The sequence below is a fragment of the Osmerus eperlanus genome, unplaced genomic scaffold (genome assembly GCF_963692335.1).
Source record: "Osmerus eperlanus unplaced genomic scaffold, fOsmEpe2.1 SCAFFOLD_85, whole genome shotgun sequence".
Taxonomy (NCBI): Eukaryota; Metazoa; Chordata; class Actinopteri; order Osmeriformes; family Osmeridae; genus Osmerus; species Osmerus eperlanus.
The window spans coordinates 59,921-87,517 of record NW_026911528.1 but is presented as its reverse complement, the minus strand read 5'-3'; the positions used below and the strand labels follow the sequence as shown (position 1 = coordinate 87,517).

The following is a 27,597-nucleotide window of genomic DNA, read 5'->3' as shown; positions in this document are numbered from 1 at the left end:
AGTTTGTAGTTTTTTGTAAACTTAAAAACAAATGTCTACTGCTGTGTGGGAGGGGTGTGTTTAGGTGTGTAAGACTAATATGAGATGAAAACCTTCTAGGTTCAGACTCCCAATGACATCCACAATTACTGGACTCTCTCAGTGTCTCTCTCAGCACAGTACCCTAGTGAAGTGGCCAGTAGGTTAGTCATGACTCTCTCAGTGTCTCTATCAGCACAGTACCCTAGTGAAGTGGCCAGTAGGTTAGTCATGACTCTCTCAGTGTCTCTCTCAGCACAGTACCCTAGTGAAGTGGCCAGTAGGTTAGTCATGACTCTCTCAGTGTCTCTCTCAGCACAGTACCCTAGTGAAGTGGCCAGTAGGTTAGTCATGACTCTCCCTGTCTCTCTCAGCACAGTACCCTAGTGAAGTGGCCAGTAGGTTAGTCATGACACACTGCGCCATATGTCACACAGATGCTTATTGTTCTGCTGGTTGCACACAGACACACACACAATAACACTCACGCTTGCACCCACACATGCACAAGCATAAGCACACACACACACACATACACACACACACACACCACACGGCCCACACGATGGAGTTTGCACACACTCAAGAATTCCAGACAAACAAGTCTATACGTGTGTTCATGCACACACGGTTAAGGGTCAAACACACACAGACACGTAAACACACACACACAGACACGTAAACACACACACACAGACACGTAAACACACACACAGACATGTAAACACACACAGACACGTAAACACACACACACACAGACACGTAAACACACACACACACAGACACATAAATACACACACACAGACACATAAACACACACACACAGACACATAAACACACACACAGACACGTAAACACACACACACAGTTAAGGGTCACACAATCGGGGGAAGAGGCAGCTAGGAATTTGAGAGACGTCAGTTATGACACATTAATACTAATGTAGTGAGCTCGTCCCACCATGGGATCCTCCCTGAAGAGACGAGGAAACTACAGATAAACTACAGATAAACTACAGTTAAACAAATAAAACTACATGTAAACCACAGAAGAAGAAAAATAACAAATAAACAACAGATGAACCACAAAAATAGATAAATAACAAAAATACTACCAATAAATAACAATCACAGATCAATAACAGACTGTCAAGGGGTCTTTATTATGATCCGAAACTGAGTATGAGAAAGTTAGCTACTGAAATCATGAAACATATTGAAATCACCACACAATCATGATAAATATTGTTCCACACAATGCTGATCAAATTCCCTCCCTCCCTCCCGCCCTCCCTCCCTCCCTCCCTCCCTCCCTCCCTCTCTGTGTGTATTTCTACATGTCTCCACACCATAAACGTCCTCTCCCTCTCTCTCTCTCTCCCTCTCTCTCTCTCTCTCTCTCTCTCTCTCTATGTCTCTCTATCTCTCCCCTCTAACCTCTCAAACAAAGGACTTCTCTGGCTGCTTCACCTCCACCGCCGCTGCCCCCCCGCCCGCCCCCTTCGGGATGACCCCCCTCCTCCCCCCCCCGGGGGCGGGCGGGGGGGCAGAGCCGGCGCTGAGCAGCGCCCCCCCCACCAGGAGCAGCACCCCGGCCCCCCAGCCCAGGTAGAGGGCGGGGCCAAGCTCCCTCTTCAGCGCCGCCGCCACGCCCGGGTTGTAGAAGTCCCTCACCACCGAGTACGCCGTCCAGCAGACCGGGACCAGGTACACCAGGCCGGCCAGGACGAACAGAGCCCCCGCCGCCCACCCCAGCCGGGCCTTGGAGGCCTGGATGTGGGGCGCGTGGCCCAGGCAGTAGGTGGCCTTGGCCCCCGCCACGCCCAGGATGAGGGCCAGGAGGCAGAGGAGCAGGGAGAGCACGGTGAGGCATCGAGCGGCCTGGGCCGGCAGGGGGAGCGCCAGGGTGGAGTCGTAGGTCTTACACTGGATCTGGCCCGTGCTCTGGGACAGGCAGGTCATCCACAGGCCCTCCCACAGCACCTGGGGGAGGGGAGAGGTCGACGGTCGGGGGCGTTTGGCAAAACACAACATCCACGGGTTCAAATCCCCCCTCCCTCCACCCTCTCACTGCCCACCTGCCGTTTCTACGTTGGTTTGGATGAAAGAGTCTGTTAGATTAGTCAAACGTAAACGAGAAACACGTTACCTGGGAGACGATGATCTCCCCACCCACGAAGGCCGAGACGCGCCACTGCGGCGCGGCACACACCAAGGCTCCGCCCACCCAGCCCAGCACAGCCAATAGCATGCCCAGCAGCTGCAGACCAGTGGAAGCCATGGCGACGGAGGATGAGGAGGCTTCGGGAACCGAGCTTCACTCGCAGAGGAAATTGTTAAATATTATGGTCTGTGAGCGACTACGGATGACTTTTGTTCTCTGTTCACAGGTTGATGAGCTGTTTTCCAGGAGGGTTCCGTGTTTGAAAGCGTGTCTTTTTGTGACAATAATAGTTTCCTGTGTGTTTTTATCTGTTTTAGTGACAGTCCAGATCCCCCAGAATCCTTTGCTGCCCTGTCTCTGTGAGAGGTGTCCAGGTGTGTTCCACTCAGGTGAGTGTGTCCAAGTGTGGCGCAATCTCCAGGTGTCTCTTTGTCCAGGTGTGTCTCTGTCCCCAGGCGTGTCTGCTAGAGAAGGAGAGAAAGATTAAGAAATATTTAGAAATATTTAGAAATATTAAGAAATATTATCTATATATTTTTTGTGACTACCATAGTACTCACAACTGATCAACTCACAATGATACATACAAATACATATTTAATATACTGATTGAAATATACATGTTCACAATGACACATTACATGTCATATTTACATTAGAAACTCACATTGTTAGTCTAGCAATGTGACAAGAGCGTTGCTATTTAGTTTCCCAAAAGTAGATTTTATGTTAAAAAAAATCTCCGCCGTCAAGTTAACATTGTACAGTAAGTAATCCCTGATAACACAACAATAACAGCAGCTGTCTCAGCACTTACTTTCCCCAGGGGCCCGTGAGCAGTAGTGGAGAGATGCCAGCGGCCGGAGAGCGTCTCCGCGTGTGTGTGGCTCTCGTGCTCCTGCTGGGCGTAGGAGGGGAGCGACGCTGTCCGGGGCACTGTGTCACACACAAACCCACACACTGACACATACTTCTGCGTGCATACTTACACATATGCAATTTTGTACACACGCGCGCGATTATGCATGTATAAACACACACAGTCATACGCCTTCTCGCACAATTGAGACGTTGTATTCGATTAGGCCTACAGCTTTCTTGATGTCAGACCTTTTTGAAATGGTCGAATTATCTTTTCTTTCATAGCTAACACGAAGGAAGAAATCAGTCCGTCTGTGTAAATGAGCTCAAATTAAATTAGGCTATTAAATAAAACTTTTAAATGTTTTCCACTGAAACTACATTCGAGTGGAGAGGCAACTTGGGCCTAGGCCTACTATATACGCTGTGGGCGAGGCTTTAGATTTGAGAAATTGGGAGGATCGCATCCTATCGATCCATTGACGAAATAATGTAGCCTAAAGCGAATGGGAAGCAGTAGCTACATAAACTATTTCAAAAGTAGAGATGGGTCTGGAGGTGAAGGGGCCAGTGTGTGCGTCTTGCAACAACGGCGATTTGCTTCTAAAAAGCGGATCAGCATGATATCCAGTTTACGTTGTGGTAACTGGAACGACGCCTATCAGGAAATGTTTTTTTTTTTTTTTTTTTTTTACGAAGTAGAAAGTTCACTCTCGTGATGTTTTGAGTAGGTGAAACACTGTATGAAGTAGGCTACAAATAATTTAGAATGTACCTCACTCCGCTTAAACAACGGGACAAGAGGTAGCGTACCGTTCATGTGGGATCTCATCTTGGCTGCCCTCAGAACAAACTACAAGATTCACCTATTGGTATTTTCGTGCTTCTGCATTCAAGATGGCAGCCCCAGCGCGTAAGTTAATTGTGTTATGCGGTTTAGGTTGTATTAATTATTGGTAGAATTGTATAGGTCTACATTTTATCTTGTCTATTTCGTTTTTAAAAGCACACAAACACGAAACGCCTTTGTGTGTTTGAAATGGTGCTGTTATGAACTAACTAAACATTCGCCCGTGAAAGTGAAAGTTAAGGGGTAGCTTACGAGTTCCAGCTAGTAAAAAAAAGTGAGAGAAATCAATATATCATTACGCATTTGAATTGTAAAGATGAGAAGATCGAACTTCTACATCAGTTCCTTTAAATGACCCGCTATGCTAGTAGTTGACAGAGCCTGTGCTGCCGATTCCCCTAACGGTCTACCAACACTCCGATGTTTACATTAGCTTCTGGCTATTACATTTGAACTTTGATTATCACATTTTATTCATTTAGCAGACACTCTTATCCAAAACGTCTTACATATTCTATATAGAAAACACAAGCAGAATTCTAGGACCATGGGATGGTTGACAGGGAGCTGTAAGGTCACTGATACACCTCTGTTCTCCTGGGTATTATGGGATGGTTGACAGGGTGTGGTGTGTCCCCGCAGGTGGTCCAGGGCTGAGGGTGGTTCTGCTGGGCAGGACAGGAGCAGGGAAGAGCACCACAGGAAACACCCTGCTGGGGAGAGAGCGGTTCCAGGAGGGGAGGGCCACTCTGCAGAGTGTGATTGAGGTAGGAGAGGTGGAGGGGAGGACGGTCACCGTGGTCGACACCCCAGGGACCAACACCCCCACCCTGGATGAAGAAGGTCTGATGGAAGAGATGGAGAGAGCCATCGTCATGTCCTCCCCGGGTCCCCAGGTGTTCCTGCTGGTGGTGAGGGTGGGAGGAGTCACGGAGGAGGATGTGGGCGTGTCTCAGTGGATCCAGGAGACCCTGGGGGAGCAGGCCCTGAGGCGCACCCTGCTGCTGGTCACCGGGAGAGAGAAGCTCACTCGCAGACAGTGGGAGGAGTTTAGGAAGCAGGAAGTGGTCAGAGCTCTGGTGAGGCTCTGTGGAGGAGGACTCCACGCTGTGAACAGCAAAGCAGAGATCCACCCTGGACACGTCACCAGGCTGCTGGAGAAGATGGAGCAGGTGGTGGAGCAGAACGCAGGAGAGCCTTACACCTGGGACACCTACCTGCAGAGGAGAGGACTCAGGGGGGGGAGGAAGGGACAGGGAGGGGGTGGATGTAGGACACAAGGTGGAGGTGAGAGGAAGGGGGAAAAGACGGGTTGTGAGGTGGAGGGGAAGAAGCAGAAGGAGGTGGAGGGGAAGAAAAATGGACACAATGTTGAGGAAAAGAGGATTGAGAAGGAGAAGCAAATGAGGAGGGAGGAGGAGAGTAGGAGACTGCAAGAAGAAAGGAGGAGAGAGGAGGAGGAGAGCAGAAAAACAGCGGAAAAAAGGAGAGAGGAGAGTAGAAGAAAGGAAGAAATGAGGAGGAGAGAGGAGGAGAGTAGGAGACAACAAGAGGAAAAGAGGAGAGAGGAGGAGGAGGAGAGGAAAAGAAAGGAGGAAATGAGAGAGGAGGAGAAAAACAAAAAAGCCGAGAAAAAGAAGAAAGCAGAGGAGGAACAGACAGAAAGAAACAGAAAAGATAGAGAGCTGATCAGGGTGGTTGATAGAGCGAGGGAGGTGGAGGAGAGGCTGGAGAGGCTGGAGAAGGTGATGGAACAGTCGGTGAAGGTGAACGCAGACAGATTAACTAACGTGGAGAGGAGGGTGGAGCTGACCCGAAGGCAGGTGGAGGAGGGGCAGCAGGACAGGGGTGGAGCGGAGAAGGAGGGTGGAGGAGTGGGTGGAGGAGTGCTGCTGCAGATAGGACAGATGGTTGCGATAGAGGTGGTGAGAGCTACTGTGAGAACCGTCTTTGGTAAATAAGAAGGTGGAGGGAATCCCTCTGACCACACAGTGACGCTGTGAACTGGGAATGCATCTCTGCCTGGTTGGAAGTCAGATGGTGTTTCACTGTTGTATGTTTCAAGATGGTTTCTCACATTCCGTTGAGGAGAAGTTATTACAGAAAGGTTAATAAGAGTTTCTGTTAGGGGTGGAACAATATATCGTGGAACAATATATCGCAATACAAAGATTTTACAATATGTATTGTAGAGTTATGGCAATATTTTTACAATACAACGTCCGTTTGATCCTATTGGTTGAGCTACGAGCACGCGACCTACTCTGCACCTGCGTCATGCGTGCATTCACTGCATTCACAGAAATCGCTTGAACTGAGTTGACTAAATTGTACTATATGTTCAACAAAGAAAATTATTGAAAATGTTTTGGAAATAAATCTGTTAATTGAATTTCAGTTTAATTTAAAAAGTTGTTTAAAATATCGTGATACGTATTGTATCGTGAGCTGAGTGTATCGTTACACCCCTAGTTTCTGTCCTATCAAAAATCATGCAGGTTGTTATAGTCAAATGTACAGTATGTTTAGTACTGAAGTGCTTTTATTACTTTTGAATAAAAAAAAATAAAGAGGCCCAAGTGATTTCTTCTGTGTTTTAACTGGAGCAACAGTGCCACCTAGTGGTCAGTGCACAGACAAACACCAACATCTGTTCACCTTTTCCAGGGAAGAGTAACATGGGGGGTGGGGGGGGCGGGTCATCATAGGAACATCAGCATAACTCACATAACTCAATCAAGAATGAGCAACATAATCTCTGCCAACCATCAATCATGTTCCTCCAGAACTGCACCCAACTCTCATTGTCTCTCCTTAGTAACTCATCCTTTTATCACATGATTTCCTGGAATCGACACTGATCATACGAGACAGTTCTGATTGATAGTCACCCAGCTCACTCTGCTGACTGTATCATGGACGTTCCCTCCATTGATGGTAAGAACTTTGTGATGATCTGGTAAATTACACAGGTTAGTTCATGCAGTGAGGTTCAGTCCTTTTGTTGTTGCCGTTCTGCAACTAGGAATATTCATTCGCATAGCACCTAGATACGATGTTTGTCGACTTTAAGATCAGTTGAAAATCAAGTTTATACATGGTCACGGTCTACATCTGGTATCTGCCCTGTCATACTAACTTGATGAGTTTATACATGGTCACGGTCTACATCTGGTATCTGCCCTGTCATACTAACTTGATGAGTTTATACATGGTCACGGTCTACATCTGGTATCTGCCCTGTCATACTAACTTGATGAGTTTATACATGGTCACGGTCTACATCTGGTATCTGCCCTGTCATACTAACTTGATGAGTTTATACATGGTCACGGTCTACATCTGGTATCTGCCCTGTCATACTAACTTGATGAGTTTATACATGGTCACGGTCTACATCTGGTATCTGCCCTGTCATACTAACTTGATGAGTTTATACATGGTCACGGTCTACATCTGGTATCTGCCCTGTCATACTAACTTGATGAGTTTATACATGGTCACGGTCTACATCTGGTATCTGCCCTGTCATACTAACTTGATGAGTTTATACATGGTCACGGTCTACATCTGGTATCTGCCCTGTCATACTAACTTGATGAGTTTATACATGGTCACGGTCTACATCTGGTATCTGCCCTGTCATACTAACTTGATGAGTTTATACATGGTCACGGTCTACATCTGGTATCTGCCCTGTCATACTAACTTGATGAGTTTATACATGGTCACGGTCTACATCTGGTATCTGCCCTGTCATACTAACTTGATGAGTTTATACATGGTCACGGTCTACATCTGGTATCTGCCCTGTCATACTAACTTGATGAGTTTATACATGGTCACGGTCTACATCTGGTATCTGCCCTGTCATACTAACTTGATGAGTTTATACATGGTCACGGTCTACATCTGGTATCTGCCCTGTCATACTAACTTGATGAGTTTATACATGGTCACGGTCTACATCTGGTATCTGCCCTGTCATACTAACTTGATGAGTTTATACATGGTCACGGTCTACATCTGGTATCTGCCCTGTCATACTAACTTGATGAGTTTATACATGGTCACGGTCTACATCTGGTATCTGCCCTGTCATACTAACTTGATGAGTTTATACATGGTCACGGTCTACATCTGGTATCTGCCCTGTCATACTAACTTGATGAGTTTATACATGGTCACGGTCTACATCTGGTATCTGCCCTGTCATACTAACTTGATGAGTTTATACATGGTCACGGTCTACATCTGGTATCTGCCCTGTCATACTAACTTGATGAGTTTATACATGGTCACGGTCTACATCTGGTATCTGCCCTGTCATACTAACTTGATGAGTTTATACATGGTCACGGTCTACATCTGGTATCTGCCCTGTCATACTAACTTGATGAGTTTATACATGGTCACGGTCTACATCTGGTATCTGCCCTGTCATACTAACTTGATGAGTTTATACATGGTCACGGTCTACATCTGGTATCTGCCCTGTCATACTAACTTGATGAGTTTATACATGGTCACGGTCTACATCTGGTATCTGCCCTGTCATACTAACTTGATGAGTTTATACATGGTCACGGTCTACATCTGGTATCTGCCCTGTCATACTAACTTGATGAGTTTATACATGGTCACGGTCTACATCTGGTATCTGCCCTGTCATACTAACTTGATGAGTTTATACATGGTCACGGTCTACATCTGGTATCTGCCCTGTCATACTAACTTGATGAGTTTATACATGGTCACGGTCTACATCTGGTATCTGCCCTGTCATACTAACTTGATGAGTTTATACATGGTCACGGTCTACATCTGGTATCTGCCCTGTCATACTAACTTGATGAGTTTATACATGGTCACGGTCTACATCTGGTATCTGCCCTGTCATACTAACTTGATGAGTTTATACATGGTCACGGTCTACATCTGGTATCTGCCCTGTCATACTAACTTGATGAGTTTATACATGGTCACGGTCTACATCTGGTATCTGCCCTGTCATACTAACTTGATGAGTTTATACATGGTCACGGTCTACATCTGGTATCTGCCCTGTCATACTAACTTGATGAGTTTATACATGGTCACGGTCTACATCTGGTATCTGCCCTGTCATACTAACTTGATGAGTTTATACATGGTCACGGTCTACATCTGGTATCTGCCCTGTCATACTAACTTGATGAGTTTATACATGGTCACGGTCTACATCTGGTATCTGCCCTGTCATACTAACTTGATGAGTTTATACATGGTCACGGTCTACATCTGGTATCTGCCCTGTCATACTAACTTGATGAGTTTATACATGGTCACGGTCTACATCTGGTATCTGCCCTGTCATACTAACTTGATGAGTTTATACATGGTCACGGTCTACATCTGGTATCTGCCCTGTCATACTAACTTGATGAGTTTATACATGGTCACGGTCTACATCTGGTATCTGCCCTGTCATACTAACTTGATGAGTTTATACATGGTCACGGTCTACATCTGGTATCTGCCCTGTCATACTAACTTGATGAGTTTATACATGGTCACGGTCTACATCTGGTATCTGCCCTGTCATACTAACTTGATGAGTTTATACATGGTCACGGTCTACATCTGGTATCTGCCCTGTCATACTAACTTGATGAGTTTATACATGGTCACGGTCTACATCTGGTATCTGCCCTGTCATACTAACTTGATGAGTTTATACATGGTCACGGTCTACATCTGGTATCTGCCCTGTCATACTAACTTGATGAGTTTATACATGGTCACGGTCTACATCTGGTATCTGCCCTGTCATACTAACTTGATGAGTTTATACATGGTCACGGTCTACATCTGGTATCTGCCCTGTCATACTAACTTGATGAGTTTATACATGGTCACGGTCTACATCTGGTATCTGCCCTGTCATACTAACTTGATGAGTTTATACATGGTCACGGTCTACATCTGGTATCTGCCCTGTCATACTAACTTGATGAGTTTATACATGGTCACGGTCTACATCTGGTATCTGCCCTGTCATACTAACTTGATGAGTTTATACATGGTCACGGTCTACATCTGGTATCTGCCCTGTCATACTAACTTGATGAGTTTATACATGGTCACGGTCTACATCTGGTATCTGCCCTGTCATACTAACTTGATGAGTTTATACATGGTCACGGTCTACATCTGGTATCTGCCCTGTCATACTAACTTGATGAGTTTATACATGGTCACGGTCTACATCTGGTATCTGCCCTGTCATACTAACTTGATGAGTTTATACATGGTCACGGTCTACATCTGGTATCTGCCCTGTCATACTAACTTGATGAGTTTATACATGGTCACGGTCTACATCTGGTATCTGCCCTGTCATACTAACTTGATGAGTTTATACATGGTCACGGTCTACATCTGGTATCTGCCCTGTCATACTAACTTGATGAGTTTATACATGGTCACGGTCTACATCTGGTATCTGCCCTGTCATACTAACTTGATGAGTTTATACATGGTCACGGTCTACATCTGGTATCTGCCCTGTCATACTAACTTGATGAGTTTATACATGGTCACGGTCTACATCTGGTATCTGCCCTGTCATACTAACTTGATGAGTTTATACATGGTCACGGTCTACATCTGGTATCTGCCCTGTCATACTAACTTGATGAGTTTATACATGGTCACGGTCTACATCTGGTATCTGCCCTGTCATACTAACTTGATGAGTTTATACATGGTCACGGTCTACATCTGGTATCTGCCCTGTCATACTAACTTGATGAGTTTATACATGGTCACGGTCTACATCTGGTATCTGCCCTGTCATACTAACTTGATGAGTTTATACATGGTCACGGTCTACATCTGGTATCTGCCCTGTCATACTAACTTGATGAGTTTATACATGGTCACGGTCTACATCTGGTATCTGCCCTGTCATACTAACTTGATGAGTTTATACATGGTCACGGTCTACATCTGGTATCTGCCCTGTCATACTAACTTGATGAGTTTATACATGGTCACGGTCTACATCTGGTATCTGCCCTGTCATACTAACTTGATGAGTTTATACATGGTCACGGTCTACATCTGGTATCTGCCCTGTCATACTAACTTGATGAGTTTATACATGGTCACGGTCTACATCTGGTATCTGCCCTGTCATACTAACTTGATGAGTTTATACATGGTCACGGTCTACATCTGGTATCTGCCCTGTCATACTAACTTGATGAGTTTATACATGGTCACGGTCTACATCTGGTATCTGCCCTGTCATACTAACTTGATGAGTTTATACATGGTCACGGTCTACATCTGGTATCTGCCCTGTCATACTAACTTGATGAGTTTATACATGGTCACGGTCTACATCTGGTATCTGCCCTGTCATACTAACTTGATGAGTTTATACATGGTCACGGTCTACATCTGGTATCTGCCCTGTCATACTAACTTGATGAGTTTATACATGGTCACGGTCTACATCTGGTATCTGCCCTGTCATACTAACTTGATGAGTTTATACATGGTCACGGTCTACATCTGGTATCTGCCCTGTCATACTAACTTGATGAGTTTATACATGGTCACGGTCTACATCTGGTATCTGCCCTGTCATACTAACTTGATGAGTTTATACATGGTCACGGTCTACATCTGGTATCTGCCCTGTCATACTAACTTGATGAGTTTATACATGGTCACGGTCTACATCTGGTATCTGCCCTGTCATACTAACTTGATGAGTTTATACATGGTCACGGTCTACATCTGGTATCTGCCCTGTCATACTAACTTGATGAGTTTATACATGGTCACGGTCTACATCTGGTATCTGCCCTGTCATACTAACTTGATGAGTTTATACATGGTCACGGTCTACATCTGGTATCTGCCCTGTCATACTAACTTGATGAGTTTATACATGGTCACGGTCTACATCTGGTATCTGCCCTGTCATACTAACTTGATGAGTTTATACATGGTCACGGTCTACATCTGGTATCTGCCCTGTCATACTAACTTGATGAGTTTATACATGGTCACGGTCTACATCTGGTATCTGCCCTGTCATACTAACTTGATGAGTTTATACATGGTCACGGTCTACATCTGGTATCTGCCCTGTCATACTAACTTGATGAGTTTATACATGGTCACGGTCTACATCTGGTATCTGCCCTGTCATACTAACTTGATGAGTTTATACATGGTCACGGTCTACATCTGGTATCTGCCCTGTCATACTAACTTGATGAGTTTATACATGGTCACGGTCTACATCTGGTATCTGCCCTGTCATACTAACTTGATGAGTTTATACATGGTCACGGTCTACATCTGGTATCTGCCCTGTCATACTAACTTGATGAGTTTATACATGGTCACGGTCTACATCTGGTATCTGCCCTGTCATACTAACTTGATGAGTTTATACATGGTCACGGTCTACATCTGGTATCTGCCCTGTCATACTAACTTGATGAGTTTATACATGGTCACGGTCTACATCTGGTATCTGCCCTGTCATACTAACTTGATGAGTTTATACATGGTCACGGTCTACATCTGGTATCTGCCCTGTCATACTAACTTGATGAGTTTATACATGGTCACGGTCTACATCTGGTATCTGCCCTGTCATACTAACTTGATGAGTTTATACATGGTCACGGTCTACATCTGGTATCTGCCCTGTCATACTAACTTGATGAGTTTATACATGGTCACGGTCTACATCTGGTATCTGCCCTGTCATACTAACTTGATGAGTTTATACATGGTCACGGTCTACATCTGGTATCTGCCCTGTCATACTAACTTGATGAGTTTATACATGGTCACGGTCTACATCTGGTATCTGCCCTGTCATACTAACTTGATGAGTTTATACATGGTCACGGTCTACATCTGGTATCTGCCCTGTCATACTAACTTGATGAGTTTATACATGGTCACGGTCTACATCTGGTATCTGCCCTGTCATACTAACTTGATGAGTTTATACATGGTCACGGTCTACATCTGGTATCTGCCCTGTCATACTAACTTGATGAGTTTATACATGGTCACGGTCTACATCTGGTATCTGCCCTGTCATACTAACTTGATGAGTTTATACATGGTCACGGTCTACATCTGGTATCTGCCCTGTCATACTAACTTGATGAGTTTATACATGGTCACGGTCTACATCTGGTATCTGCCCTGTCATACTAACTTGATGAGTTTATACATGGTCACGGTCTACATCTGGTATCTGCCCTGTCATACTAACTTGATGAGTTTATACATGGTCACGGTCTACATCTGGTATCTGCCCTGTCATACTAACTTGATGAGTTTATACATGGTCACGGTCTACATCTGGTATCTGCCCTGTCATACTAACTTGATGAGTTTATACATGGTCACGGTCTACATCTGGTATCTGCCCTGTCATACTAACTTGATGAGTTTATACATGGTCACGGTCTACATCTGGTATCTGCCCTGTCATACTAACTTGATGAGTTTATACATGGTCACGGTCTACATCTGGTATCTGCCCTGTCATACTAACTTGATGAGTTTATACATGGTCACGGTCTACATCTGGTATCTGCCCTGTCATACTAACTTGATGAGTTTATACATGGTCACGGTCTACATCTGGTATCTGCCCTGTCATACTAACTTGATGAGTTTATACATGGTCACGGTCTACATCTGGTATCTGCCCTGTCATACTAACTTGATGAGTTTATACATGGTCACGGTCTACATCTGGTATCTGCCCTGTCATACTAACTTGATGAGTTTATACATGGTCACGGTCTACATCTGGTATCTGCCCTGTCATACTAACTTGATGAGTTTATACATGGTCACGGTCTACATCTGGTATCTGCCCTGTCATACTAACTTGATGAGTTTATACATGGTCACGGTCTACATCTGGTATCTGCCCTGTCATACTAACTTGATGAGTTTATACATGGTCACGGTCTACATCTGGTATCTGCCCTGTCATACTAACTTGATGAGTTTATACATGGTCACGGTCTACATCTGGTATCTGCCCTGTCATACTAACTTGATGAGTTTATACATGGTCACGGTCTACATCTGGTATCTGCCCTGTCATACTAACTTGATGAGTTTATACATGGTCACGGTCTACATCTGGTATCTGCCCTGTCATACTAACTTGATGAGTTTATACATGGTCACGGTCTACATCTGGTATCTGCCCTGTCATACTAACTTGATGAGTTTATACATGGTCACGGTCTACATCTGGTATCTGCCCTGTCATACTAACTTGATGAGTTTATACATGGTCACGGTCTACATCTGGTATCTGCCCTGTCATACTAACTTGATGAGTTTATACATGGTCACGGTCTACATCTGGTATCTGCCCTGTCATACTAACTTGATGAGTTTATACATGGTCACGGTCTACATCTGGTATCTGCCCTGTCATACTAACTTGATGAGTTTATACATGGTCACGGTCTACATCTGGTATCTGCCCTGTCATACTAACTTGATGAGTTTATTGCAGAAACGTCACCATTGGTGTTACATGGTCCTTAGTCCCTAAGTGGTTCAGCATCAAAAATGCGAAACTAATGCATTAGCGTGACTTTTCTACTTATAAGTGAAATACTTTTTATACATGTATAATTACTGGGATTATGACGTGAAGCTGTGGCTCAGACACATGCTGTTGTGACCGGGGTGTTTGTCTACAGTGTTGTGTTATTGCACATTGGAGTTTTGTACATTGGATCCACAGATTCTGTTCAGCCCTCTGATCTGAGGGTCGTTCTGGTGGGGAAGACAGGAACAGGGAAGAGGTGCAACAGGAAACACCATCCTGGGGAAACCAGGGGCCTTTCTCGCGGAACCTTCTCCATCCTCTGTGACGATCCGTTGTTCCAAACAAACCGGTCACTACGACAACCGAACCGTCCACGTTATTGACACCCCGGGGGTCTTCGACACGAAGATGATGCCAGCTCAGCTGAAGGTGGAGATGGAGGAGTGTGTGTATCTGTCCTCCCCCGGTCCTCATGTGTTCCTGCTGGTCATCAGTCTGAGAGGCAGGTTCACAGACGAAGAAAGGAACGCCACCAAGTGGATTCAGGAGAACTTCGGAGAAGAAGCTTTAAAATACACCATGATACTTTTCACCGGGGTCGACGATCTCAAGGGAACGGAGCTTGAAGATTTCGTAAAGAAAAGCCCTGACCTCGAGGAAGTAGTCAGGAGTTGCGAGGCGGGGTACGTTGCATTCGACAACACGCGCAGAGACAACCGCACGCAGGTGGCGGAGCTGTTGGAGAAGGTGGAGGAGATGGTGCAGTGGAACGGAGGAGAACACTACACCCACCAGATGTACGAGGAGGTGCAGAGGAAGAGGAGGGAAGCTGAGACGTGGAGGCAACGAGGGGAGATGATGCAATCTGTCGGTAACGGTCTGCTAATGGCTGCTGCTGGAGTAGCGACTGTGGCGTGTCCGCCTGTGGGAGGCGTGGCCTTGGTGGCAGGGGAGCTCGCGATTGGTGCCAGGTTGGGGGCGGCGCTCATGACTGTTGGAGGCGGGGTTTCTAAGTACCTGGGCAGCTGGATGAAGCCAAAGGCTGATAGACAGGGTAGGCCCTAAAAATATATATATATTTGTCTTCTCATTTAAAATAAATGATTTTGCAAGTTATATTTATTCCGTTTGTTGTGTTTTTTCAAAAAACCATGCCACTTCAGAAAAGATTGAATGGAAACAGTTCTGCATTGATTAGCCTGTATGTTTTGTACCTTTCAAGTTGAATCAAGTCATACTTTTTCCTCGATCTATGATGTCCTATAACTTTTAATGCTGATCATTTAAGTACAACACAGTAGTCATAACACTCACATTTTTTTTACTGTATTCCTTGTAAAGATATAAAAATAAAATACTAAATGATGGTGCTGTTTCTTCTGTTCTCCTCACTAACAGTCATGGCAGAAAATAATAATACAGTAAATTATGTGAACTTTGTTGTAACTTTTTTATTGAGGAAAACACAGACCTAAAGATTACCCACAGATTCAAACAAACTGTGACACCTTACTGAAACTAGAACAGTTGATTATTTCATCCAAAGGGTCACACAGTGGGGGGATTTGAACCGTGGACCCCTTTTGGGGATAGTTTCTACTCACTATGTGACAGAAAAGTTGCATCTAGCTAGCCAACCAACCAGCCAGTTAACCAACCAGCCAGCAAGTCATCTAGCTAGCCAACCAACCAGCCAGTTAACCAACCAGCCAGCAAGTCATCTAGCTAGCCAACCAACCAGCCAGTTATCCAACCAGCCAGCAAGTCATCTAGCTAGCCAACCAACCAGCCAGTTATCCAACCAGCCAGCAAGTCATCTAGCTAGCCAACCATCCAGCCAGTTATCCAACCAGCCAGCAAGTCATCTAGCTAGCCAACCAACCAGCCAGTTATCCAACCAGCCAGCAAGTCATCTAGCTAGCCAACCAACCAGCCAGTTATCCAACCAGCCAGCAAGTCATCTAGCTAGCCAACCATCCAGCCAGTTATCCAACCAGCCAGCAAGTCATCTAGCTAGCCAACCAACCAGCCAGTTATCCAACCAGCCAGCAAGTCATCTAGCTAGCCAACCAACCAGCCAGTCAGGGGCTCCAGCGGTTCCTGACCAGGCCTGTGAGGAACCATATCAGAGCACCCGTCACCCCCCCTCTGACCGCGCCCTCCAGCGTCCCCGGCCACAGTCCCACTGCCAGGCCCGTCACCACAGCAACGAGCAGCTCCAGCCTGTCGCTGACCACCCTCTCCCTGTCCTCCTTCCTCCACTGGTGTCTGTAGCGCTCCCTGTCCTCCACATCGCTGCTCCTGCTCACTGCCAGAGGACAGACACACATCACCTCTCACACCCCCCAGTGTCCCAATCATACTCTGGGATCTGAATCAGTGGGGTGTCTTCTGAATCATACTCAGGTAACTGAATCATTCAGGTGGCTGAAATACTCAGGTATCTGAATCATACTCAGATGTCTGAGTCACACTCAGGTATTTGAATCAGTCAGATATCTGAATCAAACTCAGATGTCTGAATCATGCTCAGTTATCTGAATCACACACAGGTATATGAATCAGTAACAGAATCAGTCCCTGGTGTTTGACTCAGTGAACTTGATACTCTTGACCCACGAGTAGAGACTCACCTACGCTGGCAGTGTTGACACCGTAGGAGGAGGTGAGAAACTGTCTCTGGACTGCATATCCCAGGATCCTTTGCTGCAGCTCGTCAGAATCACTTGCCTTTGGGACTTGGAGAGGGTAGGCTTATTAATCACTGATCTGGGTTCAGACTTTTGATGTGTAAACACAGAGGAAGAGGATGGTGAAGGCAGAACCAGCTGATCCTAGATCAGAATGGACGGGTGAGGTGTGTTTTACAGCAATGGTGAACGCCCTGTAAATGTAGAGAAACAGGAGATGCATTGTTGAGCTCACCTGATCTCAGAGCAGTGTTGTTATGTTCCATGTCCTGTCTCTCAGACTGCAGCTCCTCCCCTGGTGCAGCAGGTACTGTAGATCCTGGTGGAGAGGCTTGTTGTACCTGAATAAGACTCCACCTGAACACTCTTCCAGAGAGGATCTCCTGAACAGTCAGCCAGCCAGTCCACAACGCTCGCACTGTATCTCTGATATCTACTGTTGACCTTTGATCTCTATATCTTGCTTCCTTGAGTTCTTTGGATCTGTCCCTCCTTTCTGGGTCTCTCCCTCTCTCTTTTATGGTCCCTCCTTTTTCCTCCCTCTCTCTCTTTCTGGCTCTCTCCTTCCTATCTCTCTCGGTCTCAGTCCCTCCTCTCTCTTTTCCCTCCCTCCCTCTGTTTCCTCGCTGTCTCTACAGGTGCCAGCCTATTGATCATGTGACAGTGCCACGCCTACCTCACCTTTACAAGGAAACGAAACTCTCTGTCGTCCTGGCAACCAGACTAACTGGTTGTTGGAGAAACATGGAGGACGCGCCCCTTATTTGTTCACATTCTGAACATATTTCTCTTCAAATGTGTCTTTTGTTTGTTTATCGTATTAAGTTCAAGTACTTTACATGACATCATATGCAAATATGTTTCTTTGTAATTCTTTCATGTTAAGTAGGCAGCTAGGGGGTGGTTTACAGTCCATCATCTCTGTTCTACAGTGGCCGACAGGAATGTCAATGCTTTGCAAAAGTCTGAGCTATTGTGCATGTATTCTGATTGAAATTCTCATATTGATTTGAGCCCAAAGACTATGGATTAGTATATAAGATTCTTGGTCGTGCAGTGGAATTTTGAGTGTATGCATAATTGGGTAAATTCTACAGGACAGTAAATATAAAAATGTAAAATGTAGTTGTGCCTTGTGAGGGTGCAGTTTCACCATGTTGCCTGCAGGTGGTGACGTATCTTATCAGGGAATGACAGAGCGACTAATCAGAATGACAATCTGTTTTATTGCAAAGTTAGTTTACACAAATAATACATTTGCTTTGGTAGGTTGGTGCATAACAAAAAAGAACATAGTAAGATAGAAGAAGTATAAAAATGTAAAATGTACAATAAGGTACCGGTACACATTCATTTATATGAAGTATACTATGAGATACTATAAAAAGTGTACAGTATATCTGAAAATAATGAGCTTTAGCCCCGAAGCTTTCAGGTAAATATTTACATGAGACTGCATGAGACAAGCACAGTCATTTTACAATATTATGTAGATTATTACAAGGATTCCTGCATGCATGACTGACATTGGAAAACAGAAAAAAACGAGTACAACAGATTTTAAATGAAGTTTAAAAGTCCAAAACTATGAGAGTAACAGGAGAGATGATTTATCTTAAAACAGGTTTACAATTAAAAACAAAAGAACACATAGAAGTTCGGGGGGTTGTTATTCATTTTTTAGTTTAACATTAGTCATCTATAGAGGTTGTTGATCTCTCAGCCAGTTTCCTCTTTACATAAAGAACAACTGTAGCTGCTCCTCCTGACCCTACAATGGCTCCTCCTACTGCTGCTACAGACAGTATTGCTACTCCTGCTAGTCCAAAGCTCCATCCATGAGACAGTGTTAATGTTACAGCCACGCCTGTTACTCCTGCTACAGCTCCTGCGACAGCTGCTCCTGCTACAGCTCTTGGTAAAAGCAGTTCTGATACTACTCCTGCTCCTCCTACAACTCCTACAACTCCTGCTCCTCCAGCTCCTCCTTCTCCAGCTCCTAGTAAACCCAGTACTGATGCTCCTCCTACAACTCCTGCTACAGCTCCTGCTACAGTTCCTCCTGCTACTTCTTTGAAATGCAGTCCTGGTACAACTGCTACAGCTACTGCCACACTTCCTACAGCCACTCCTGTTGCAGTTATTACAGCTACTGGTACTAACCCTCCAGACAGTATAAAAGCTGCTCCTACAGCTCCTCCTGCTACAGCGCCTCCTGCTACTCCTGCTACAGCGCCTCCTGCTACTCCTGCTACAGCTCTTTTTAAATGAGCTCCTGGTTCTACAGCTCCTGCAACAACCACCCCTGCTACTCCTCCTATAGCTCCTATTAGAGCCAATACTGCTGCTGTTGTTACAGTGTCTGCTACACTTCTACTTGCTCCTCTTGTAACAGCTCCTACAACAGCCAATCCTGCTACAGCAAATCCTGCTACTATTCTCAACGTCCCTGTCCGATTGACGTGCACCCTCTGGTACATGTCGTTGGTGTAGTGCTCTTCCTCATTCCCCTCCACCATCCTCTCTATCTTCTCCAGCAGCTCTGGGACCTGAGTGGTGTTACCTCTGGCTTTGTTATCAAGGACATGATATCTGCCCCCACAGCTGTTAACTAGGTCTCGGAGATCCTCATTCTCTAGAATAACACTATCTCCTGTTTCTTTCTCTAGTTTGTCCCCATGAGTAAACAGCAGGATAGTAAAGCCTGCCGCTTGGTCTCCAAAGTTATCCTGGATCCACCTCACACTGTCTCTCTCTTCCTGAGTGATTCTGGCCTTCAGACTGATGACCAGCAGGAAGGCATGAGGTCCTGGGAGGGACAACTCTACACACCTAGCTAACTCAGATTTAACACCCTCTACTTCTTGTTCTGACAACAACTCATCCCTGATCCCTGGAGTGTCGATGACATCGATCTTCATCCCAGCCACCTCCCCACTCTGCTTCTCACACTCTGCTGTCACAGAGGTTGGAGATAGTTTAGCCTGGAAGGCCCCTGGTCTCCCCAGGATGGTGTTTCCTGTTGAACTCTTCCCTGCTCCTCTCTGTCCCAGAAGAACGATCCTCAAAATTGAGACTGTTGGAAGCAAAATTAATTATACAAATACTGTTCATATGTTTATACTGTAGATATTGTATGTAACAAACCTATCATCAAAGGTATTTTATATAGATATTACTATGTGTTCTTCTGCATGTCACGATTCATACAATTTCTTTAAAGTTTATTTCTTCTAATCCACCTCATATCCTGTCTTTCCCCCCCCTCCTCTCACCTCCACCTTGTGTCCTACATCCACCCTCTGCTCCTCCACCCCCTCCCTGTCCCTTCCTAAACTTTATGGCAAACTGCTGTTTGCTCACAGAAACAATCACAGGCCTCTGTGATTCCCTGAAGTCACCTGTTGTGAAAGTGGGAGGGATTGGGAGGAGGAGGTGGGTCCAGTGATGGAGGAAGTGTCACGGTTTAAATATTTTCCTCATTCCTCAGCCGTCGATGTGTGATGGGAGTGAGTGAGTCCCTCGCCCTTTCTCTCCTCCTCTCTCCCTCTTTCCCTCCCCCTCTCTCTTTCTGTGACTCCCTCCCTCCCGTCCTCTCTCCCCCTTCAGTTCTCTCTGTCTCTCCCAGGGAGGGAGAGAGGGGGAGAGAAAGAGCAAGGGTGAAAGAAAGTCAAAGAAAGAGAGGGTGAGAGACAGAGATAATGGTAGAGAAAAAACGAGAGGGAGAGAGCCAGAAAGAGGGAGGGAGGGAGTTATGTGAAGACAATGAGAGGTCTGTAGAGTCCTGGAGGAACCCAGTTTCATGTTTGGCAGAGATAAACATGTTCCTTATTCTTAAGCCAACAGTGTGATGTGAGTGTCACCCATCTTGATGAGTTGTATCTGACCTCCAGTAACCTCCAGACTGCTCTACTCCCTGATACAGGGCTGTTTGATCTGATCACTAACCAGTTACAGTCCTAACAAAGAAAAGGAAAGCAAAGCATTTGGCGATGTAGAATCTGTTAACTAATGTGGTTCCTACCCAACACATTCAGTCTACCCAGCAACAAGTGACACAATTGGTTCGGTCACACAGAATTGACACTGGATGTTCTTTTGTAGACATACTGCATTAACATCATAATTTAGTATTATACAGTACCAAAGTGTGCAGTATCACAGAGTATCATTACGTATTATAGTATGACAGAATAGCACACAGTATCACAAAGTATCAGATAGTAGATTATCTTAAAGTTTAAAAATACACAAGAGAACAAGAATGTCTTTTAACCCTTTATTGACCCAACCCACACTTAGAAGTATGTAATCTGTCCAATACAGAGTTAATATCTCCTATAACATCAGATGCTCTTTACTCCTATATGAAGGTGATATATACCAACAATAACACACTCAGGTAAGACCACATATAAACACACACACCCAGCCACATACATAAAGACACACACACCCAGCCACCCACACAAAGATACACCACACACACACACACACACACAGATATCACACAGGTTTAACAGAACCCAAACTTTTGTAAATAGTAAAAACAGAAAACCAATCAACATAAACCCAAACCCGTCAGTTCTTTTTGTTTATTTTTTAAACAAAATAGAGACCAACAAAAAAGATAACGGCATTATAACAGCATCATAACAGCATCACAGACAGAGATCTGACCCCTGACTGACACCTCACTTGTTATTGAATTCTTCAGAACATTTATACATTCCCCCCAGCCACAGAGCTGCGCCCGCTACCTTGACAACCCCAGCACCCAGGTAGCCCCCCACCCCCAGGGTCCCCAGACCAATAAGCGAAGCCAGGTAACAGTAGTTCTGAATCCTCTCCTCCTTTCTGATCCTCTCTTCCTCATCCTTTATTCTTTGCTCCTCCTCTCTCTTCCTCTTCCTCTCCTCCTCCCTCATCCTTCTCTGGGCCTTCTCATACATCTCGTTGGTGTAGTGTTGTCTCCCGTTGAACTCCACCATCTCATCAATCTTCTCCAGCAGCTTGGTGACCTGGGTACGGTTCACCTTCTCCTGGTTGTTGAAGACGTGGTAGCGACCTCCACAGTCCGTCACTAGTTTACGCAAACCTGCCCCGTCTTTACCTTCCTGGAGAAACTCCTTCATGGTCTTACCCTTCAGCAGATCTGCGTGGGTAAACAGAACCACAGTGTACATGTTTGAATCCTCTCCAAAGTTCTTCTGGATCCATTTGACGGTGTTCTTCTCCTCCTCAGTGAACCTCCCGATTCTAATAACCAGCAGGAAGGCGTGTGGTCCTGGGACTGACATGTCGACACACTCCTCGATGTGTCTCTTCACTTCTGCCTCGGTCATGTTGGTGTCGAAGAGTCCTGGACTGTCAATGACCTGTATCTTTCTCCCTGCTACTTCTGCCTGATGTTTCTGACAACTACTGGTCACTGATTCAGCTGATATGTCCTCTTTAAAGACATCCTGCCCCAGGATGTTGTTTCCTGTTGCACTCTTCCCTGATCCTGTCTTCCCGACCAGAACGACCCTCAGATCAGAGGACTCTGGGAGGAGCCAAGAGGTGCAGTTAACATGGTCGCCTTTTCAAGAAGACAAACACTACATAACATGTTTGTGTGTGAATTTGTTTGTCTACGTGTGTGTGTGGTTTTTGTTGTGTGTATAGTTTTGTGTGTTTGTAAAATACATATGCACAAATATATATAAACAAAATTATGTCTGTGTGAGTGTGTCTGTGTGTGTGTGTGTGTTTGAGAGAGTCTGTGTGTGTGCTTTCCTTACCATGGCACAAAGCAGCAAGATATATGACACACATGGTGTTTAGGAACAGGATCCAGCAAGCCCCGCCTCCAGCCATCCTGACAGGTTGTAGCCACCAATCAAATGTCTAGAGAGGTCACATGATCAGAGAAGCCGCAGACTAGCTCCACCCTGAATTAATAAAACCTTGATAATAAACAATTAAGCTATAAATACACTCATTTAATAAATATAAATGCAGGTTTCATTTGAAGATAATAGAATAGGATGCTCAATCTCAACAATATGTTGTTGTTTAAATGTTGGCAAATATTATAGTATAGATAGTCTTCAGTAAGTGGACATCTTATTTAACATTGTCTCGATAACTTAACACTTTAACAGTGTCTTACATCATTTTTAAACTACACTGTAAAATCTGGTAAATTGATTTGCAGAGCTATTTAGGTTAGATTATACAGTGTCCGTGACGACACTTCCAGTGTCCCGGACAGGGCATGGAGCGGTACTTTTAGACACACAGAAGTAATGTACGCTTTATATACACAAACACAAGTTACTTACGTTCCGTGTCTGACCGTCGTGTATCCGGTTATCTGCTGTGTGAGTGAATAAGACGAGGTGCTGCACCTTTTATTTGGGACTAAGTTTCATTTCTGGTGCAAAAGAAGCAGTTGCTACGCAAGCAAACGGCGTTGATTGATAAAATGGCGCCATCTTGTGTTGACTTTGATAACTGTGTCTCTGTGTCTATTTAGAAGCAGAATGTACAGTACAACGATGTAAACATGTGGGACTCAAACAGGGAGTGTAGAAAGATACCAGAGAATCAAGGACCAAACAAGTGTCCTTGCAAAATTCTGTGCACAATTGTGTGCACAATTATAACATTATTTAGGAACGTTCTGTATTGTTAATACTCTGCAAGAACAACATCAGCTCAACAATGACTCACGACAGGACAGTACAACAAAACAACAACAACATCATATGAATAATATTGTTTTTCCACGATGCTCTGTGATACAACAGTCCCCTCACCACCTGCTACCTCTCATCCTCTCTCTCACCCTCTCTCTCTCTCTCTTCATCCCTCCCTCCTTCTCTTCCCAGTCCTCTCTCCGCTCGATCCTTGCGTGCTCTCTCCCCCGTTTCTCTAATCTCTCCTCTGGGATCTATCCAGCCCTGGAGTGAAGTGAAGGGCCGGCTGATTGGAGTGGTGAGTGACATACTGACATCTCTCTCTTTTTCTCTCTCTCTCTCTCTCTCTCTCTCTCTCTCTCTCTCTCTCTCTCTCTCTCTCTCTCTCTCTCTCTCTCTCTCTCTCTCTCTCTCTCACTCTCACTCTTTCTATCTCTCTCTCTCTCTCTCTCTCTCTCTCTCACTCTTTCTCTCTCTCTCTCTCTCTCTCTCTCTCTCTCTCTCTCTCTCTCTCTCTCTCTCTCTCTCTCACTCTCTCTATGTCTCTCTATCTCTATCTCTCTCTCTCGCTCTTTCTTTCTCACCTGGCCTTGCGTGCCAAGCAACAGCCCGCTTTCTCTCTTCCTCTCCTCCTCCTCCATCACCTCATCCATTCTCCCCTCATCACAACACTCCTCTTTCTCTCTCCCTCTCCTCCTCCTCCATCACCTCATCCATTCTCCCCTCATCACAACACTCTCTCTCTCTCCCTCTCCCTCTCCATCGCCTCCTCCTCTCAGTGGGTGCTCCATCTCTCTGACCCTGAAAGACAGACGTCAACTGTGTAGCTCCGTATCCACGACTACATCTCCGTATCCATGACTACACCCCTGGATTCACACAAGATGGTGTCTCCGGATCCCCCACATACACCTTTGCACACACACACCTCACTTTCTTTACACACACTCACAAACCTCAAGGCCTTTACACACACACACACACACACATACACTCTCTCTCTCTCTCTCTCTCTCTCTCTCTCTCTCTCTCTCTCTCTCTCTCTCTCTCTCAGCCAGACACCGCTCACTCACTCACTCACTGTGTGTGGGACAGCCAGACACCGCTGGCAATCACGACTTCACTTCAGACAATGCTGCCTTCCTGTCTCCTTCTCTCACAACACACACACACTCATACAAGCACACACACACACGCAGACTAACACACATACACTCTCAGTCACAGAATCGCACACAGACACACATTCTTTGACATTGTGAATTGTAAAGCGTGTTATGTAACAGAGGTGAAAGTCTATAACTAAACACCCACACTCTCTCTCTCTTCCACACACGCATACGCACACACACGCATACACACACAACCATACATACTCACCCACTCGCTATATCTTTCGCTACTTACCTGAATGGGGAACATACATGCATGTACACACAAAATCCCACACACTTAGAATCAACGGAAATATATGTCTCAAGATTAACAGCAACATCATTTAAATATAAAAAAGTGTTTTATTTCGAAACTTTTATTGGACATCTGTACAAGATAGACATTATTACTCAATCCACACTGGTTATATGCTAAACAAGCTTCTTAAGAATCGAGTGCACCAACATCACTCACAACTAGCCTAAATGAGCCAATCTGTCACACACTACAGCCTGCATCAGCACTTCAATCATTAGCCTACTGTTTTACACGGTCTCAACACACGTTTTGGTGTAGCCTACAGTTTCCATCACTATGTTTTAGTGATTCATTGAATTTGACACTTTTCCAGCGGCCTGCTAGTCTTCCTGTCCAAGCTGGGGCCGAGGACTTTCCGTAGATCGGTATTAAAACTCGGCCTCCGGGCCAGCGGATACAGCGCCCCGCATGGAACTTCAGAACCGGGCGTCTGGCTCTCTCTGTCGGTCATCCCACCAGTCCTTATCGCCTGGTATGACCGGATGGAGACTTTACGGTGCTGCGATGGTCCGGTTTCTGTAGGCAACCCGCCTTTCTTAGCCAGGGTCTCGAATACGTCCTCCAGATTAGTGCTGTCTTTAGCGGATGTCTCGAAGTAGGCGCAGGTCTCACCGAAAACTTCTAGCACCTCCGCCCGGGATACGAGCCTCTCTGCCGGGGGCAGGTCCACCTTGTTAGCGCAGATCACCATGGGCACGCGCGCTGTCTGACCCGGTACAACTGACTTGAGGAGCTTGGTTTTGGCCGCGACGATCTCCTCGCGAAGGGCGCACACCTCTTCGAAGGAGCTCCGGTCGTCCAGACTGAAGACGAGCAGAAATATGTCACCTGTGGAGCGCGAGGGGAGACGAAAACGTGAGCGTTTAGAAATTCCACAATCTGGACAGCTGCTTTTACGCGCGTTCCTTTTAAAACAACGAATTTGCTACTAATTCCTATTAAACTGATAACCCATCATTACGAACTGCACGGCAAAATCAAATAAGCTAGGCAATAAATAAAATATAGCCTACGACATGCAACAAAACACGATTCCTCTTAGTTTTCCTCCCTGTTACGCACCGGTAAGGATGGAAAGTCTCCGCTTGGCGGGGAAGCTCCTCTCCCCAGACGCATCCAGGACGTCGATCTGGTAAGTCTCTCCGCGGATGTGGAAGAGTTTCCGGAGGAAGTCTTCCGAGGTGGGCTCGTACTCCTCGGCAAAGCCGTCCCGGAGGTACCGGCGAAGAATAGAGGTCTTACCGACCCGAGGCGCTCCAAGAACCACCATCCGTTTAGAGTTCTGTGGCTTGGTGGAGCAAGGCAACTCCCGGCGCTGTCCCTGTCCGATTTCACGCAGCCTCGTCTGGCCCTGAAGCACCAGAGCGGTCAGCTGATCCAGCGGGGACGTCTTGCACGGATGCCCGCCGGAGGTGTTCAGTTGGCGGCTGCCTGAGCTGGAAGACAACGTCACCCTCGCCTTCTTCTCCTGGTGCTTCCACTGAGAAGTTGCCATCTTGAGGAGGCCCATGCCAACTTTCAACCCAGAGGAGCTTAGATGCTGGGTGGCGCTTTGATAGGCTAGCAGGACCTTACCGGAGGGGCCAGCCGGTCTAGTCCCGGGAAATGGAGACCCGACTAGTGGGCAACCGACCTGGTGGGCTGATGGTGTGGTGCTGGGGTGTTTATTGGCGGAGGGGTTCCCGGTAACCTCCATGTAGTGGTGAGGGTCGTACGTGAGGGTCATGTGAAATCCAAGCGGACTACTTTGTTGCTCTGTGGACCGGTGAGCTGCCCAGGGGAGAGGACACTCTACATGCACCGATTTGGTTGTGTCGCGCGCCTGCAGGCTGTTGGTGGTTTGACAATCAGAGGCTGCTCTCGCTGCTTTTATACCCACGCGCACAGCTAGTTCACGTCACGACTGGGAATCTGATCTGGCGTGTGTGCCAAAGAACCGTTTACCGAGCGCTGAGTGGCAAGAGCGGAAAGCCCGTCGTGTTCTCAAGGAGAACAGCGAGTTTCCAGCGATACTGGAACGTAGAGGCTGTGCGCGCGCTTGTGCCAAGTCCAACGGGCGGGTGTTATCTACTCATTTATTTTTTCGTCTTTGTATATGGACTAACCCACCAATAATGAAAGCATTTGATTTTCCAAACAATTAGCTATATCATGAAAACAATAACAGCCTAATATTTAGGAAGTGCAAGAAGACTTCTAAGAACACTTGAACTCAGTTAGGCTATGATATGATATCATGTACATTTCCAGAAA

At 45.8% G+C, this 27,597-nt stretch overlaps 4 protein-coding genes across 6 annotated transcripts; 1 reads left to right on the top strand and 3 right to left on the bottom strand.

Annotated features, from left to right (window-relative positions):
* Positions 1-1,342: 1,342 nt before the first annotated feature.
* LOC134016188 (claudin-9-like) lies at positions 1,343-3,222 on the bottom strand. Its single transcript, XM_062455577.1, has 3 exons — positions 2,999-3,222; positions 2,167-2,645; positions 1,343-2,000 (listed from the first exon to the last, which is right to left on the bottom strand). Exons 2-3 carry the CDS (start codon positions 2,296-2,298, stop codon positions 1,458-1,460), a joined length of 675 nt encoding a protein of 224 aa, XP_062311561.1. The 5' UTR covers positions 2,299-2,645; positions 2,999-3,222; the 3' UTR covers positions 1,343-1,457.
* An 11,370-nt stretch (positions 3,223-14,592) lies between these two features.
* On the top strand, positions 14,593-15,563 carry LOC134016187 (GTPase IMAP family member 2-like). The gene is given in 3 exon segments (XM_062455576.1): positions 14,593-14,597; positions 14,650-14,752; positions 14,754-15,563. Coding segments are annotated over 3 exon segments (918 nt in total).
* Positions 15,564-21,380: 5,817 nt separating this feature from the next.
* Positions 21,381-23,630, bottom strand: LOC134016194 (GTPase IMAP family member 7-like). Of its 3 annotated transcripts, none has more exons than XM_062455583.1 (3): positions 23,515-23,630; positions 22,972-23,077; positions 21,381-22,733 (listed from the first exon to the last, which is right to left on the bottom strand). In XM_062455583.1, exons 2-3 carry the CDS (start codon positions 23,045-23,047, stop codon positions 21,883-21,885), a joined length of 927 nt encoding a protein of 308 aa, XP_062311567.1. In that variant the 5' UTR covers positions 23,048-23,077; positions 23,515-23,630; the 3' UTR covers positions 21,381-21,882. The 3 variants fall into 3 exon arrangements, with proteins under 3 accessions (XP_062311567.1, XP_062311569.1, XP_062311568.1); XM_062455585.1 differs by having other exon boundaries at positions 22,972-23,136; positions 23,515-23,603; XM_062455584.1 differs by having other exon boundaries at positions 22,972-23,121; positions 23,515-23,598.
* Positions 23,631-25,413: 1,783 nt separating this feature from the next.
* Positions 25,414-27,217, bottom strand: rasd2b (RASD family member 2b). The gene is made up of 2 exons (XM_062455578.1): positions 26,407-27,217; positions 25,414-26,172 (listed from the first exon to the last, which is right to left on the bottom strand). Exons 1-2 carry the CDS (start codon positions 27,068-27,070, stop codon positions 25,634-25,636), a joined length of 1,203 nt encoding a protein of 400 aa, XP_062311562.1. The 5' UTR covers positions 27,071-27,217; the 3' UTR covers positions 25,414-25,633.
* Positions 27,218-27,597: the final 380 nt, after the last annotated feature.

Bases quoted from the DNA above. Each gene is read 5' to 3' on its own strand.
- LOC134016188 (XM_062455577.1), bottom strand. From the start codon at position 2,298: ATGGCTTCCACTGGTCTGCAGCTGCTGGGCATGCTATTGGCTGTGCTG. The intron at 2,001-2,166 runs GTAACGTGTTTC...CCCCTCCCCCAG, and splicing joins GGGAGATCATCGTCTCCCAG to GTGCTGTGGGAGGGCCTGTG.
- rasd2b (XM_062455578.1), bottom strand. From the start codon at position 27,070: ATGACCCTCACGTACGACCCTCACCACTACATGGAGGTTACCGGGAAC. The intron at 26,173-26,406 runs GTGCGTAACAGG...CGCGCTCCACAG, and splicing joins GAGACTTTCCATCCTTACCG to GTGACATATTTCTGCTCGTC.
- LOC134016194 (XM_062455583.1), bottom strand. From the start codon at position 23,047: ATGGCTGGAGGCGGGGCTTGCTGGATCCTGTTCCTAAACACCATGTGT. The intron at 22,734-22,971 runs GTAAGGAAAGCA...GGCTCCTCCCAG, and splicing joins TCTTGCTGCTTTGTGCCATG to AGTCCTCTGATCTGAGGGTC.